At 34.6% G+C, this 15,991-nt stretch overlaps 1 protein-coding gene across 1 annotated transcript in view; it reads right to left on the reverse strand.

Moving 5' to 3' along the window:
- Positions 1–15,991, reverse strand: part of LOC144437396 (reelin-like) — a 48,719-nt gene that overhangs the window by 6,695 nt on the left and 26,033 nt on the right. Inside the window, exons 31-52 of the mRNA XM_078126365.1 lie at positions 15,275–15,415; positions 13,849–14,023; positions 13,034–13,346; positions 12,595–12,778; positions 11,893–11,992; positions 11,259–11,485; positions 10,450–10,670; positions 9,853–10,003; positions 9,232–9,490; positions 8,544–8,826; positions 8,165–8,333; positions 7,389–7,529; positions 6,238–6,421; positions 5,553–5,746; positions 4,742–5,141; positions 3,820–4,037; positions 3,460–3,658; positions 2,972–3,153; positions 2,532–2,638; positions 1,931–2,110; positions 1,339–1,556; positions 751–992 (exon numbers count right to left, since the gene is read on the reverse strand). Coding sequence (XP_077982491.1) covers positions 751–992; positions 1,339–1,556; positions 1,931–2,110; positions 2,532–2,638; positions 2,972–3,153; positions 3,460–3,658; positions 3,820–4,037; positions 4,742–5,141; positions 5,553–5,746; positions 6,238–6,421; positions 7,389–7,529; positions 8,165–8,333; positions 8,544–8,826; positions 9,232–9,490; positions 9,853–10,003; positions 10,450–10,670; positions 11,259–11,485; positions 11,893–11,992; positions 12,595–12,778; positions 13,034–13,346; positions 13,849–14,023; positions 15,275–15,415 — 4,488 coding nt within the window. The remainder of the gene's footprint in view (positions 1–750; positions 993–1,338; positions 1,557–1,930; positions 2,111–2,531; positions 2,639–2,971; positions 3,154–3,459; positions 3,659–3,819; positions 4,038–4,741; positions 5,142–5,552; positions 5,747–6,237; positions 6,422–7,388; positions 7,530–8,164; positions 8,334–8,543; positions 8,827–9,231; positions 9,491–9,852; positions 10,004–10,449; positions 10,671–11,258; positions 11,486–11,892; positions 11,993–12,594; positions 12,779–13,033; positions 13,347–13,848; positions 14,024–15,274; positions 15,416–15,991) is intronic.

Raw genomic sequence — 15,991 nt, forward strand, 5'->3', positions numbered from 1 at the left:
ATTTCATCAAACTAAATTATAGAGAATGTGCAAACATATCAGATGATACACAAGAAACGACAGCAGAAGATCGTAATTTGAAGCAGGAAAGAGGAAGGAATATAAATTTTTACAATTCTAAGTCTGAATCAATAAAGAGATGGCAAAACTACAAATAAAATTAGGTACAGTTTGAATAGATGTTGAAGAAAGGCTTAGAATTATGATACAAGAAAAAGTGTTAGGTATATACAATATCATGTATCTAATAATCAAAATTCATATGTAATACTATGGAGAAATCAAGAGCTCTACTGGTACACTATAAATTTCTATATCATCACCTGCACACTTTGTCCAAATAAGGTCATTGTATATACTGGTATATATCAATCTGATTTGTAAAACTGCCTTGCCTTTTATCATGATTTTAACCACAGGGTGATTAAATTTCAACATCACACCAAACGTTGTCACAAAATATGTGCACATTAATAATGTCAAACATATTTTAGTATCCTATGAGGTATATGATAAAACCTTTACCACCAAGATATCGGTTTTGCTGACCTTGGTAGCACAGCTCATATCCTCTCCCAAGATCAGCTCTACTGTCACCATACTGCCTTGGATGGCAAAACCCACTTATTTTTAATATGAAACACCCTACATCATATTTTGTCAGTTAACTATCCAGGGAATTCACATCTTAAACCACATCTTTAACCATGATGGAATATGTCTCTAAGTATTAATTAATGTGTACATTACCCAGAGATGGCGTTGTCAGGTAGTGCCAGTGTTATTCTGGTCCATTCACTATAGCCATTGGTGTCATAGACAGAGGCTGTATAGTATTCCTGTGGTAAACAGTGTACGTGGTCGACAATACCAGGTAAACATATAGATCTGACCTGTTGCCATGTTGGTCTGACTGGGTCAGTGTTGAACTGGAGCTGAGGAGGCTCTGCTGTAGAACATCGGTCACTCTGACTACCACAACCTACGACAATCTGATGAAGAAAATTGTTTACATGTTTGTGTCTCTCTCAGGGTTGTTTGTTGTGTAATATTTCTTTAAGATGTAAGCACTATATTGATCAAAACAGATTCAGCAGTGGTTTTGCCAATGCTATAACCAGTGAATTCAGTAAGTATAGATGAACAGACAGATAAAACCTACCGTACAACTAAGGTGAAATGTTTGAGTCAGACACCACCTCCGATATTATTAGATGGGTCTACTGAGTTTGCTACATCAATTTACTCTGATATAAAATGTCTTCCAAGAAGCTAAATATTTCATAGTTCTTTACAAACTTAAAAGTCAAGTGAAATTTCCCATATTTCAGTCCCTACCTTGAACTGAATCATAAAATTCTCCATAACAATAAGTTGCCTTGTAGTTATACTGTTATCGCTACCATCATCTTTTCCTCCCTGCCAGTACATCTGTTTACCATGACCACCACATACTCCTGTTGCTAGGATACTATTGGGATAAAATTCCCAGCTTTCTTCCTTGATTTCACTGTCAACCCTCTCACTGATGGAACTAGGATTGATCTCAGAGCCACCTTTAGATAAACAATGATGAGTTATAATGCTTAGAAAATAGTGATCTACCTTTCTGATCACGAGCAAAATCTTAAAAATATGAAAAGATAAAAAAGACTTTATCAAAATATCAATAAACAGAATAAAACGGTTTCAGTTATTGTCATAGCTATAAATTTCTATAAAAATCCTGAGTAAAATCACATTAAATTATATGGATTTTCAAACTAGATCTGATTTTGTCGGAAAAAGAACTTTTGTTTTGTTTTGTGTGTTTTTAAGTGTTACATAACTTCTGGTCGACATATGGTGAAAATGCTTATAATCACAAAATTTACAAAAAATCATATTTGTTACTATTTTGCATCACCCCTGTACTAAATCATCAACTTACCTATGAATACATCATCTAAAGCCCACTGTGCCTGGTATGCATACGTTACCATGTCAACCGGTTGCCACCATCTTATTTTGGTAGTTCTTGTCCTGGCTTGTGTTGGCAATGGTATGTAGTCATGTCTTGGTGTCAGATAGTGTTCAAAGTCTAACTCGTGAATCAACTTCCAATTTATTCCTAGGATAACGAAGGTGATTTGAAATTGTTAACTTCCTGACCTTAAATTGTTTCAATATTCTGGATATGTTACTATGTTTTATATTAAAAAAGATAAATTTAAACTAGATATTGCAAATACACTTTATTCCAAATTAAATGAAATCTGAAAATTATATTTAACAAATTCATGGTACTCTGTGATCTCTTTTTTTGAGAAACCTATATCTTCATATAACATTACAAAATATGACTGAAATGTTTATCCTGCTATTACGGAAACATTTCTGAAAAAATATTGAGAAGCTTGATTTTGTTACTTTTTCAAGGAAAACAAGTTCTTTCATGGAAAAACATCCCTTTCCATTGAGAATGGGACCAGTCTTGTTCCTAACAGCACCCACATGGAGTAATACACACTCGAGGGTGACTCCATTCTTACCTCCATCAATAGAATACTGCAAGAGTATATTTTCATTTCTACTGGTGGCTAGATTACATGTTATTGAGTCGTCTTGACTACCAATCTTGGCATTGTATTGGATAAAACTGAAATAAAATACAAATATTGTTTTTTGATGACACAGGATATGGCATGAATGTATCATGTTCTAAAGTTAAGTAATTCAATCTGTACCATACAATTACGAACATATCCCTCTGTCTGTTGCTGACATTAACTGTCACATCTTTTTATGCATTGGTCTGTATTTGTTATTTGGAACATGCAAAAATCTGTTTGTTTATTGAAAAATAGGATGCTACTTTACATTTTGTAAGATAAGAATGCAAAGTGGCTAAATACAAATTTAATGTACAAAGCAGAATTCAAAATAAAAACCTGGCTCTGCAGGGATCTACAAATTCAAGTAAAACACTCACCTAGCTCCTCTGAGATCTAAATCCACAGTTTCCACTTGTCTCATTCCATATCCATTGAAATAGAGAGATGATTCTTCACTTAGAACACCACAACTATATCTACTGGTGGCTACAACACCACCTTGTATCATGGACCAAGAGTCCCAGTTATTAGATAGCTCAAAACGATCCTTGACTGAAGTCTGAAATGTGCAATAATACAGAGAATATGAACAACATCCATCTTTAATGAACAAATTCCAACATATTTATTTCCTTGAGCAAGTAAAGTGACCATAATGTTTATAAAAATTTAACTTTTCATCACCTCAATAAAAGTATCATTTAACTTGATTAAAAAATTCATGCCTGGCAGCTCTCCCAGACTTGGTGCTTCCACCATAAAACCTAGTAATTTTATAATCTGTACACATACTTTAGTGAGTTTGTACCTTTATTTACACTTTCACTTCATCATCCAATGCTGTGATGTAAATGTGATTACATACCTGTAACCTAGCAACTTGCAACTCACAGCTATCACCATAGAAACCATCATCACAGATGCATTGTGGGTAGTCACATAGACCATGTCCATTGCAGTCATATTGACAGGGTTGTGAAATGAACACGTCATCTATTGCCCACTGTGGATTTGCTGATAACAATCTAGTACTTCCTTGCTGTGTCCATCGGAATCTCACAGGCCTGCAAAAGACAGAACACATAAATTGAACCCTTTCAAATATAAATCACTATTTTTGTTGTCATGGTAATGCTTCAAAAAACTCAAAAGTCAGGTTTTCATATCAGATTCAACTCTCAACTTGTCAATAACAGAACTAAGATAATCAACATTCTGTGTTTACCTTTCCACCACTTTCTCTGGTAATTTAATCACAACCTTCCTCCATCCATAGTTAGCAAAGTAAACACTGGCTTGATTGACTTCACCATTGCATTGTGGGTCAAACGGGAGACATTGTTGAACGAGGTAAGACCATGTTACTCCATGATCAGTTGAGTAATATAACATGACAGGATCTATTAAAGTGGTTGTCATGGTTGCATTACAGCCGATACTTATCTGGGCAAACAAAAAAATAAATATTTTGCAGGAAGTTTTAGAAACCATGGGGATTAGCATGATAGGAGGTTTGGTGAAATATCATTAATCATCAACATGAAGTAAAATGAACTGTCAGCAGTCACAATGTGAAGACAGACAAAACTGACTATCATGTATGGTGTATGGTAAAGTCTTTTTTTTACAAATAAATGTACTTTTGGGAGCTAGGAATATGTTTATTAGTCATTCAGGTTTGGTGTGAATTTATCAAGAATAAACAATGCTTACACTCCTTTCACTAAACACACAAATTTTCCCTTACTAGGTTTAAGCATACCATGGGTATATACCGGTATATACTTTTGATAGTAAGGATAGTGTTTATTAGTCATTCAGGTTTGGTGTGTGTTTATCAAGAATAACCACTCCTTAATACTCTCCTTTCACTAAACACACAAATTTTCCCACACTTGGTTTAATGTTGATGAACTTCACCTGTTCCTGTAGTAGTTTCAAACTAACAGCATAAATAATTTCTTTATTTACACTCTAGAGTTTTGAACTACTATAAGATATTATTCATGAGCAAGACAAAAATGTTAAGGTTGTATTCCTGTTTCAAATTTTACAGAGTATCTGACACTTTCCCACTGAGATATGGTACTTAGTGAAAGGTTACCAAACTAGTATGATTTAAATACCAGAATAACACAGAAATTCACCTTGAATTGAAGCACAGATCCTGAAACTAACAGCAGATCTTCTGTTACCATGGAAACAGTTTCATCCTTTCCAGGAATGCCCATCATAGCTGGTGCCAGTGGTGTATCTTTATCTAGTCCTTTGAGTTGTGTGATGATGTCAGAGACATCATTTGATGGTACATCGTTAGACGACTGACAATAATCACCTAATTTAGCATTATCTGAGTACAACCATTGCGGATCAAGATGTAAACCATCAAATCTATCCCTGAATGATTTAGGTAATGTCTTAGAACCAGCTAGAAGGACATTATCAATAGCCCAATCATTCTCTCCTTGTCCTGAATGTTTGGGTTGCCACCATCGGATTCTAGCTCCACTGTATCTGGCTGCTGCAGGTAGTTTTAATGATATGAAACTGCAAATAAACATATATTATGAGAAAAGGAAAAGTATTTTCAACATTTAGAAATTCCTACCACTGTAAATATATAAAACAAAAGCATCAGTGCAAGTTATTCACTTTTATCGTTCATGTGGTGTTTGTATTTTTGTCAAGATCAATATTTGCGCTGTACTAAATTCCCACAATTCAGAGATAGTGTGTTCTACCGTAAATATAGTTACAGTAACTGAATATTTGACTGGAAACAATTATCACCCAAATGTGACTTTCTAATAAGATTGTGGTTCTTTTATCACAATTTATTTGACACAAACAATTCATTCGCATTCTCAAGTCAACCTTTGTAACTCCTATGGCAACACAATCTTAGCATATTGTTAGTTTTCTTTCAAATATCTGAATATACCGAGATAAATTTCTCACCTTGCTTTTCTGTATTGATCAAAGAACAGTTCTGTCAGATGATGCCATGTGATGCCCCCATTCCTTGAGTATTCCACAAACACACCCTGGTTACGGTTGCTAGGGACACTCATGCAGCCATATTTGAAATAAAACTGAAGATGTTCTACTTCAGACAAGTCTATATCAGTTGAAATCAGCTGTCTGGTGCAAGCCTGGAGAAAGTACATCAAATATATTTCTTATTCAACAAAAATGACATTTTCTTTAGGAAAATCCAAGAAATTCTAGTCAAGAGATTCAAGTAAAACTATGAAATTATAAAACATCGACATCATTCAAAGCTCTGATTGATAAATTACTTTGTTTCTGCTAACATAACATTTCTATTCATAGCTGAATCTTCATCAGATTATTCAACCACAATTCTGCTTTCAAATTTTGATTTAGACTAACTTGTCTTTACCAAGGAAAAGATCGTTTACTAGTAAAATACCACAAAGAAGTTGTGTGGTTGATTTTCTAAAAAACAAGACTCTTTGGTAATTATGTTACAATAACTGTAGTTTTCATTGTGTTGATTGGCTTTGATTAGATATTGGTGCTTGCCATGGGTGCTGGCTGATAGGATGACACCTCACTATATATCTTACAGACTACAATAAACTGGTCCAGAAATGATACAATTATGTATGCATATACCTACCCCAAAGAAATGTAATGCTTTCCCTGATGCCAATGGACCACACACAGATGAAATTGATCCACCATTAATTTTTGTCCATTCTTTACTTTTGGCAGACAGTGGTACATCAAACTTATCTCGTAAGTTTTTAGGTAAAGGCTTCAATGGGATATCACAGGAATCACCTCCCCAGCCTTCATCACAACTAGTGAACATCAAAGAAAAAAACTGGTTATCATGCAAATTTTTGTACTATTATTAGACAAATGACTGACAACTGATATGGCAGGTTGAAAGATGCATATTTTTGAGAAATTACCAAAGTTGAAATTAACAGCGTTGTTCAATACAAATACTGATTATGCTAGAAAAGTAGGACTAATCCTAGCAATATCAAATTAAAAATCAATCAATTTATAGTACAAGTTTTGAAATTAGTTGATATCGTGACAGGAATAGGGATAAACATCCTAACATAGAATGAACTCAGAAATCAACCCTTTAAACTTTTTCTGTTACTTTGTTTAAGAAAACTCCAACCTATTCTTTAATAGTTAAAATCAAGGAAAAAATCTGGGGTCACCATACATACATAGGTCAAAATGATATCAAAATTTAGTCATTTTAGAATCCAATATGGCTACCAAATACTGGTATGGCCATGGTATGGCCACCAAATACTGGTATGGCCATCAAATACTGGTATGGCCACCAAATACTGGTATGGTTGGCCACCAAATCCAATATGGCCACCAAATACTGGTATGGCCACCAAATCCAATATGGCCACTAAATACTCTATGGGAAAATAAAAGATTGACAATTTCTTTGACAACAAGATGGTGAACCCCAAGTTTCTTTAATGATTACAAAAAAAAGACACAGAACAATATTTCATATTATGGCAAAGTTTGGAGAGAATTGAAGGAATTTGATTTTCTTGGAAATTTATCCCCAAGACACACACTCTACCTTTTTTATTGCTAGAGTTTGGTTGTTCATTTCTGAATGGGAAAGAGTAGAAATGGCCATTAGCTGTCGCTTTTTGCCATACCTGTCTCCATATTTCTCAACTAGTCACGAAATCAAAATTGTTATATTTATTATATATCTGATAAGTTTGATTGCTGATAAAATAGCCATTGGATATCGTGTAAAGTAATTTAACTTACATACAAAGACCAACATCACATCTACCATGTCCTGAACACATATCAATACATTCATCACCAATGTAAACGTAACGGATGGCCCATGAATGCGCTGGTTCAAAACCTAACGGCTGACTCCATCGGAATTGTGTTCCCTTTGATCTACAGGTAAAAAATGAAAAAAACCCCAATAAGATGTATTTACTATGCAGTCACTGAATCTCTTTGTACATTAATTTAATGGTAAGTATATGTGTTTTGCTATGTTTGTACCTGTCATACCAGAATGTTCACTTTGAAATATTATTATTGTAAAAGAATTTGAACAAAACTTTCAGAATAGAATCAGTTGTTCTTCATAAAGTCTACTATTTTGAAATGCCATGGTACCATCATAATAAACTGTCTATTCATTTTATTTACACTACATATAAAGAAAACTAACTTAACTGTTCTAATACAGCTATTACAATTATTGTAATTTTCTTTCAAATTTAAGTATGCAAATATCAGTATGGAAACTTTGATGGATTCCTTGATGGCTTGTAGCGTTGGTTGAATATGTCATCTATTACATGTAAATGTGTTAAAGTGATTTCTACCTGCTTTTAACTGGCGAGTCTGCATGTCATCATCTGTTGTGTACCTCTAGAGGGCGCTGTTTTAAATGATATGTATCGTACATGTACGTGTACTTGTGAAGGGTACTGATATTCATTTCTGTGAAATAGCTATCTTGATGATTGATATATATGAACATCTCTTTACAAAAGACACAAACTAGTAAGACTGATTACCTTGCATGAGAAGGTAGAGGTATAATAATCCTATTCCATCCATTGTAGACATCAGCTGTAAACACACTACGTATGTGGTACTTCATGCAGTCAACATTCAGAGGCAGACAGTCTTCAAACAACATATGCCAGTGTTTACCCATGTCAATGGAATACTCCAAGTTGATATCTGTCAAGTTTGATAAGCATATGTAATCAATTTTCATGAAATCACAATAATGCAGTTACCAGAAAACATTTCTGAAGAAGCAAATAAGTCTGACAGTTTTTCCATATTTTAGGTAGTTTTATACTTTCAATATATTTAGGATCACTATTCATTCATTAAATCTACAGAAATTGATTACTAAAATTATACTCTGTTTTGTTTGATACTTACCATAGCAAAGATTATTGGGAGCACATCCCATAGCTAAGTCAAACTGAAGGAATGTATACTTGGTAACCATGACGTCGGCAGATATAGCATATCTCATCAATCCATTGCCTGTGAAGTGTAGAGCATTTATGTGAGAGCCACATACTTGTTCTACTTGGCTGCCTGGATACAACATCCAATTGCTGTCATGGAGAGAGAAGATACCACTGCCATCTTGTTGTAAGGAGGATGTGAAATCATCTTCTAGTACCATCTGACCATCAACATAGCCACCAACAAAGATCTGTCAAACAAGATTATTTTTGAAAAACATTCAACTTTTGATCAACTCTTAAAATGCTAAGTTTGCATACATCAAAATTTCGGCAGTTGTAACTGCTAATAATGCAGATTGAAAATGAGAAAGTTTGATAAGTGTTCATTGTCATCTACATGTACAAGTCTATCTAGATATTATCTAGAAAACTGGGTATGGAGACAAAATAAGGTGTCATTGCAAGTGTTTAGTTATATCATTATGGAAATCCCCAAGTGTTCAGCTGTTCTAAAAAAATTATGAATCTATTATAAGATATAACTTTAAGTTTTACTCTTGATATAAACAACACAACATCCCAGTTCTGTTCTACGTTTGTGAAACATATGATTCTTCCTTTGCATCAAAACTAAATCTTAGGCTACAACAAACCTGATCAATAGCCCATTCATCCAAGAATGATCCATCATCTGAAGGCTGCCACCAACGTATCCGTGTAGAATTAGTTCTTGCCATGTTAGGTATCTCCACGGCAACATAGGCTGGTTTGTTCGTATCATGCATGAAATGTAGTTCCTCCGTGGTACTCCAGGACAAACCACCATCGTTAGAGAACTGTAGTAACACTGGGTGATTTTTAACACTTGGTGGTTTGTTTGTACAACCAAGTTTGATGTAGAAATGAAGAGAGCTGAAAATATAATATAATTATTTTGAGCTAGATCTGTAATTTCAAAACTGTTAAAACTTCACTGATATCAAAGTCCTACTGCCACAGCCTACACTGTATGGATATTTTACTCAGTTGTATGGTAAATCGAAGTTCAAGCAAGGTCAAGGTTTAAAATCTAAAAAATTATGCAATTGTGTGATTTTTTCAATGTGTGACACATTTTTTTTAGAAAAATATCCATATTAAAGTTAACTTCCTGCAAAAGTGTTCCACATTATACACAGAAATCTTATGGTTTTTCTCTCTTAAAGTCCAAACAATAAATTCCAAGTCTTATATACAAAGAAACAGAGGTATAATCACAAATTTACTCTACTCACCTTGTACTGATAAGATCCATATCTGTTGTCACCAACATTCTAAGTCCATCATCAACAAAGTGTAGACTTTTACCAGTGATCAAAGTTCCACACTTCTTTGTAATCACACCACCACTCCATTGAAGGAATTTCTTATCATTCACTTCATCACCTACAAATGATATAGAACAAGACATTCACTGACAGTTTAGTATACCATAGGCCACTTTTCAGAAAAAACAAAAGATTGCATAATTTGGCCACTAGGTGTGCTATTCAGAAGCAGCTTTTGACATTTCAGTACTATCGCATATTGCATTCTTTGAAAAAATCATGATTTCCAAGATTCTCATGACAAAAGTTGATAGGCAACACATATTCACAAAGTGATATTAGTCACATACAATTTCTCAGTTTCTAAGATCCGGTCTATTTAATTTTGAGGACCACAATGAAAATACTAGTAAGTATTGTTCGCTTTCTTGTATTACACTGGATAGTACTGTAATTTATATTATGTGATATTATTTCATTACCAAATAAATTCAATCTAATTTTTTCTCTATGGATTGTTGGATAGTGACAGAGTAATCCTGTTCCAAGGAGTTGAATACTTACTTTCAAATGATTCTTTCAAGAAGTAAGGGTTGTACTGTACAGCATAACAGTTTGGTCCTGTATAGCCTACATCACATTGACATTTTTGATTGGCAAGGCATATACCGTGACCATTACAGTTATCTGGACACTTAGGACCAATGTATATGTTATCTATAGCCCATGGAATGGATGTCTCTGATGGCTTGTACACTCCTTGGTACCAACGGAAACGTACATTCCTAGATGAAAAGAAACAAGTACATTTGTTAATTATATAATATAGCTATTGCATTTATTTATCAAGAAACCATGTACTAATTACAAGTTTGCATGCTACTACTGGTTTCTGACTGATCCTCCCTTTAAAAACCTATTCTTTGCCAAGTGGTTATTTCCTGAATTCTGTTATACAAAACTAGTTATTTTATCTGGTAGGATTACCTGCAATCAATTAAACAAAATGTCATGTTCCCTTCTTCCCTTAAATAAAGAGAGGTAAAAATGCAAAAGGAAACACAGTAGTACAACATGTCATATCCTGGTCATTGAAAAGACAAAAGATTATATAGTTTGGCCACTAGGGGTGCTCTTTGGAAGCAGGTTTTGGACAAGAAGTCAAAGTTCCATGGTACAAAAAGCTTATCAAATGATTATCACAACTGCATGTCACACTAAAAGTTTGACATTCTCAACTAGTCAAAAAAAATGGTGGTAACTTTTTAATTGTAATTTTAAAAATTAACACTTTCATTTGAACACTTTCAGTGAGTAAAATGATGGAATTACATTTCAGATGTCTATTTAGTATATTTTAATAATCAACTTGCCCACAAATGTGTAGTTTATCCAAAGGTATCATAACTCGTTGCCAGTTCTCTGCTGCACCTCTGAAATAGATAGTTGCTGGTAACATTTGGTTACCACAGACACTGTTGGCTTTCTGTGCTCCTACACATAATGGCTGTAGTAGTTTCCAGTTAGCACCGTAGTCCTGAGAGTAGTCCAAGTACACAGCATTCTCTGCTGAACCTTGCTCACTACAACCAACATTGATCTAAAGGAGACAAAATGGAATGAATAAAAACAAACATCTTTATGTTTTGTAAAAATGTAATTTGACATTTTAAAAGTTGCGGCAATAGAGAAGACCACGGGTGGACACAAATATTCCACAGCAGTGAAGTCAGCATTGGTGAAGTATGTTTCTAATGTAAGATTTTGCTTCTTAACTCATATCAAATACACACACAAAAAAAATGTGGAAATAAAACTTGATTTTAATAACTAGTATAGTATAGTTTGGAACATGTAGGTATGATATAAGTCAATTTATTGATCTTCAGTTGCAAAAAGGTTGACAAATAAAAACAAACATGGCTCGCAATGAGTACAGTAGTGTTAAAAGTCAGGCAAAATCATTTACACATAAACCTATACTTTCATGCAAGGTAGAACTTATACCTCAAACTGTAGTACAGTTTCTTCAGTGACATGAATGTCTCTTGTTGTCATGGAATGTTCACCTGTATTATCACCAAACACCAGTGCCATTCTGTCATAACTGAAAACAAATACTACCAATGTTAAACAAATCAATATGTACAGATGAAGAAGACAGTTGAAGATTAAAGTTATTTTCACATAAACTGACAAGAGAAAACAAGTCTTCATAGAAGAACAGTTGGCCCCCCCCCCCCCCCCCCCCCCCTCAAGTACTTAATATTTCTATGTGATGGAATGGAGACATGATTTAAAAGAAATTGGTGGCAACAAAAAAAATACTATGTCTTAATAATAGATGACAATGCAAAATGAACTTTAAAAAAGACACAATTTATGGGAAATTATACAAACAGTCAGCAGTCCTTGGTTAAAAGTGGGTGCTAGCGTGGTCAGAATGGTCCAACATGGCTACCAGGACAGAAGAGTCAATCAGATTGCTGGAGTGAAAACTTACATTTTATCTCCTATATCAAGGGACGGATGTCTGGGTGGACAGAATGGTCCAACATGACTACCAGGACAGAACAACCAATCAGATTGCTAGAGTGAAAACTTACATTTTATCTCCTATATCAAGGGATGGATGTCTGGGTGGACAGAATGGTCCAACATGACTACCAGGACAGAACAGCCAATCAGATTTCTAGAGTGAAAACTTACATTTTATCTCCTATTTCAAGGGACGGATGTCTGGGTGGACAGAACGGTCCAACATGACTACCAGGACAGAACAACCAATCAGACTCTGATGGTCCATCATCAAAAGCTTCACTAATGATACTATCTTGTTTGCTATTTCCACCAAAAATAATATCATCAATTGCCCATGTGTCCTTCTCTAAACCTGAAAATTATAAAAAAAAAAAAATAAAAAAATAAAAAGTTTCAGTGCTTTCAATGGTTTCAGTAAAAAAAACCTAAATATTTTATTCTGATGTTATATTGCAAGACAGTAATTCCACATTTGATGAATGCGTCGTATATCAGATATAACCAACAAAATGATGTTGACGGTCTTCGATTTCCAGGTGTTGGTTGGGTTTAAAATAAACAGAATGTTATAACCTTTGTATAAATCTGTATGCTGATCTTCACTCACCTGAATTCTTTGGTTGCCAAAGCCGGAATCTCGTTGAATTCATTTTAGCTGTTGGTGGCAATTTGATGTTGATTGGAATTGGTTCGTTGTTTTCTGATTGGTACATTATTTCCTCCAATAAATGCCAAATGATACCACCATTATTGGAGTACTGAACCAGAATACCACGTGAACAATCGGCATGGCCACTTTCTTCACCAACAACAACGATACCACTGTCGGCTGGTGCAGTACATCCAAACTTGATAGTGAACTGTACATATTCCATTGTGACGCTGTCCAATTCTCTAGATATCAACATTCTCATATCATCCTAGAATAGTAAAATAGAAGGAATTGTTTGTCTTTTATACTTCAATGGTACTCAGTCAACTTTAATACATATATATTATACATTGTGAAATATACACTTGAAATGTCATGAATGTCCTCTTTGAAATCTGGAACTGGATTTCACCCCAGCTGCAGTAAAGATGAAGCAAAGCTAAACATACTGACTTGGTTAAAATGAAATACAGGAATTCACTGTAATTATCATATGGATATAACAGATTTTTTTTTTTACATAAGTTGTGAGAGAAACCATGTACATCATTAAAACATAGTTACACTGAAAAGAATTCTTATTACAATTGTGTATTGTATCATTCTCATTTTCATCATGGTTTTTTGAAATACTACATTTTTTGCTTTAAAAAATTGTTAGTTTTGCTTTAAAAATGAATGTTAATGTTTCATGCATAACAAAGCATGGTATTTTCTGTTGCCTTTATCTGATGCATTCAATAATCTGTACTGTTTATCAGCTAACATACCTGGGAGAAGACAAGGGCTTTGCCAGACACCAATGTACCACAATGTCTGCTGATCTCAGCTCCGTAATACTGCGGCCACTTCTCAAGATTCATAGAAGTATCAAAGTTGTCTTTCATCAGTGGTGGTTGTGGATTCAATGGTACACAGTAACGACCAAAATATCCTGAATCACACCTGAGAAAGAAATATCATAACATTTGGAATGAAACTAAAACATTGGTTTTAAAACTGACACTGTGATAACCGTAACTTGTACATGCAGTGAAAGCAAAATAACCTGAATCATATCTCAAATAGAATATATCAAAACTTTTGAACGAAAGCCAAAGATAATACAGAAATAACATTTACTCATTAAACTTCTTCACTTAGTTTTCCATGTACAACCCTTTACTGTGCCATCATGAAATACAGACACTTCTAGGCAAGAGATTTATAATGTTAACCCTGTAAATTCATGTCATATAATGAATGCTAATTCATGCGAACGGTTTCATTCTTGTTTGCCAAACCCAAAACTCATAAGTACATTATAACTGATGACATATTAGACATGTCTCATGTCATCAACTTACCCACACTGTCCATGTTGACAAGTACCATGTCCAAAACACATCCATGCCAATTCAGTTCCTATAGATATACTTACACACACTGTCCATGTTGACAAGTACCATGTCCAGAATACATCCATGCCAATTCAGTTCCTATAGATATACTTACACACACTGTCCATGTTGACAAGTACCATGTCCAGAATACATCCATGCCAATTCAGTTCCTATAGATATACTTACACACACTGTCCATGTTGACAAGTACCATGTCCTGAATACATCCATGCCAATTCAGTACTTACACACACTGTCCATGTTGACAAGTACCATGTCCAGAACACATCCATGCCAATTCAGTACTTACACACACTGTCCATGTTGACAAGTACCATGTCCAGAACACATCCATGTACATTCAGTTCCTATATATACTTACACACACTGTCCATGTTGACAAGTACCATGTCCAGAACACATCCATGTACATTCAGTTCCTATATATACTTACCCACACTGTCCATGTTGACAAGTACCATGTCCAGAACACATCCATGTACATTCAGTTCCTATATATACTTACCCACACTGTCCATGTTGACAAGTACCATGTCCAGAACACATCCATGTACATTCAGTTCCTAGATATACTTACACACACTGTCCATGTTGACAAGTACCATGTCCAGAACACATCCATGTACATTCAGTTCCTATATATACTTACCCACACTGTCCATGTTGACAAGTACCATGTCCAGAACACATCCATGTACATTCAGTTCCTAGATATACTTACACACACTGTCCATGTTGACAAGTACCATGTCCAGAACACATCCATGTACATTCAGTTCCTATATATACTTACACACACTGTCCATGTTGACAAGTACCATGTCCAGAACACATCCATGTACATTCAGTTCCTAGATATATATAATCTAATGACCAGCTGTCTTTACGACTGGTAAACTCTGGTTGAATCCAACGGAATCTGGTGGCTGGGGAACTGGGTGTGGAAATATCAATGTATAAATTATTCAAATCATGCATATCTGATAGATCTATTTTTGATAAGTTTTGGTTCTTTCAAAACTTTCACTGTTGCAATATAACTTTTGGTTCAATTATCCAGATTATCAATTTTACTGGAGCTCACATAATCAACCAAATTCAAAACCTTGAATTAAAATCATCAAAAATTTGGTGGAATAACTATCCTGTGAATGAAGCCACACTCCTCTATTTTTCGTGATTTGCGTTATAATTATAATCTGTGCAGTTCCCATCTCTTACACTCCAAACATGTATAAGAATGAGATACGCATATATACTCTTCTGTTTCCAATTTTGCACCTCCCCTCCTCCCTTCAAACATGGGTAACATACAGTTTGTCACTAACTTATTTTGAATAAAACAACAACAACAACAACAACAACAACAACAACAACAACAACAACAACAACAACAACTTGTTCCTGCTAAGGCTTATTTACATGCTATGTATGTAAGGTCTCCATCTGCTCTCGCAGTCAAATTTCATGTTTTGCGCAACCTTATCTCCAATTATCAAGAATGAAGCAG

This window comes from Glandiceps talaboti, chromosome 1 (assembly GCF_964340395.1).
Source record: "Glandiceps talaboti chromosome 1, keGlaTala1.1, whole genome shotgun sequence".
NCBI lineage: Eukaryota > Metazoa > Hemichordata > Enteropneusta > Spengelidae > Glandiceps > Glandiceps talaboti.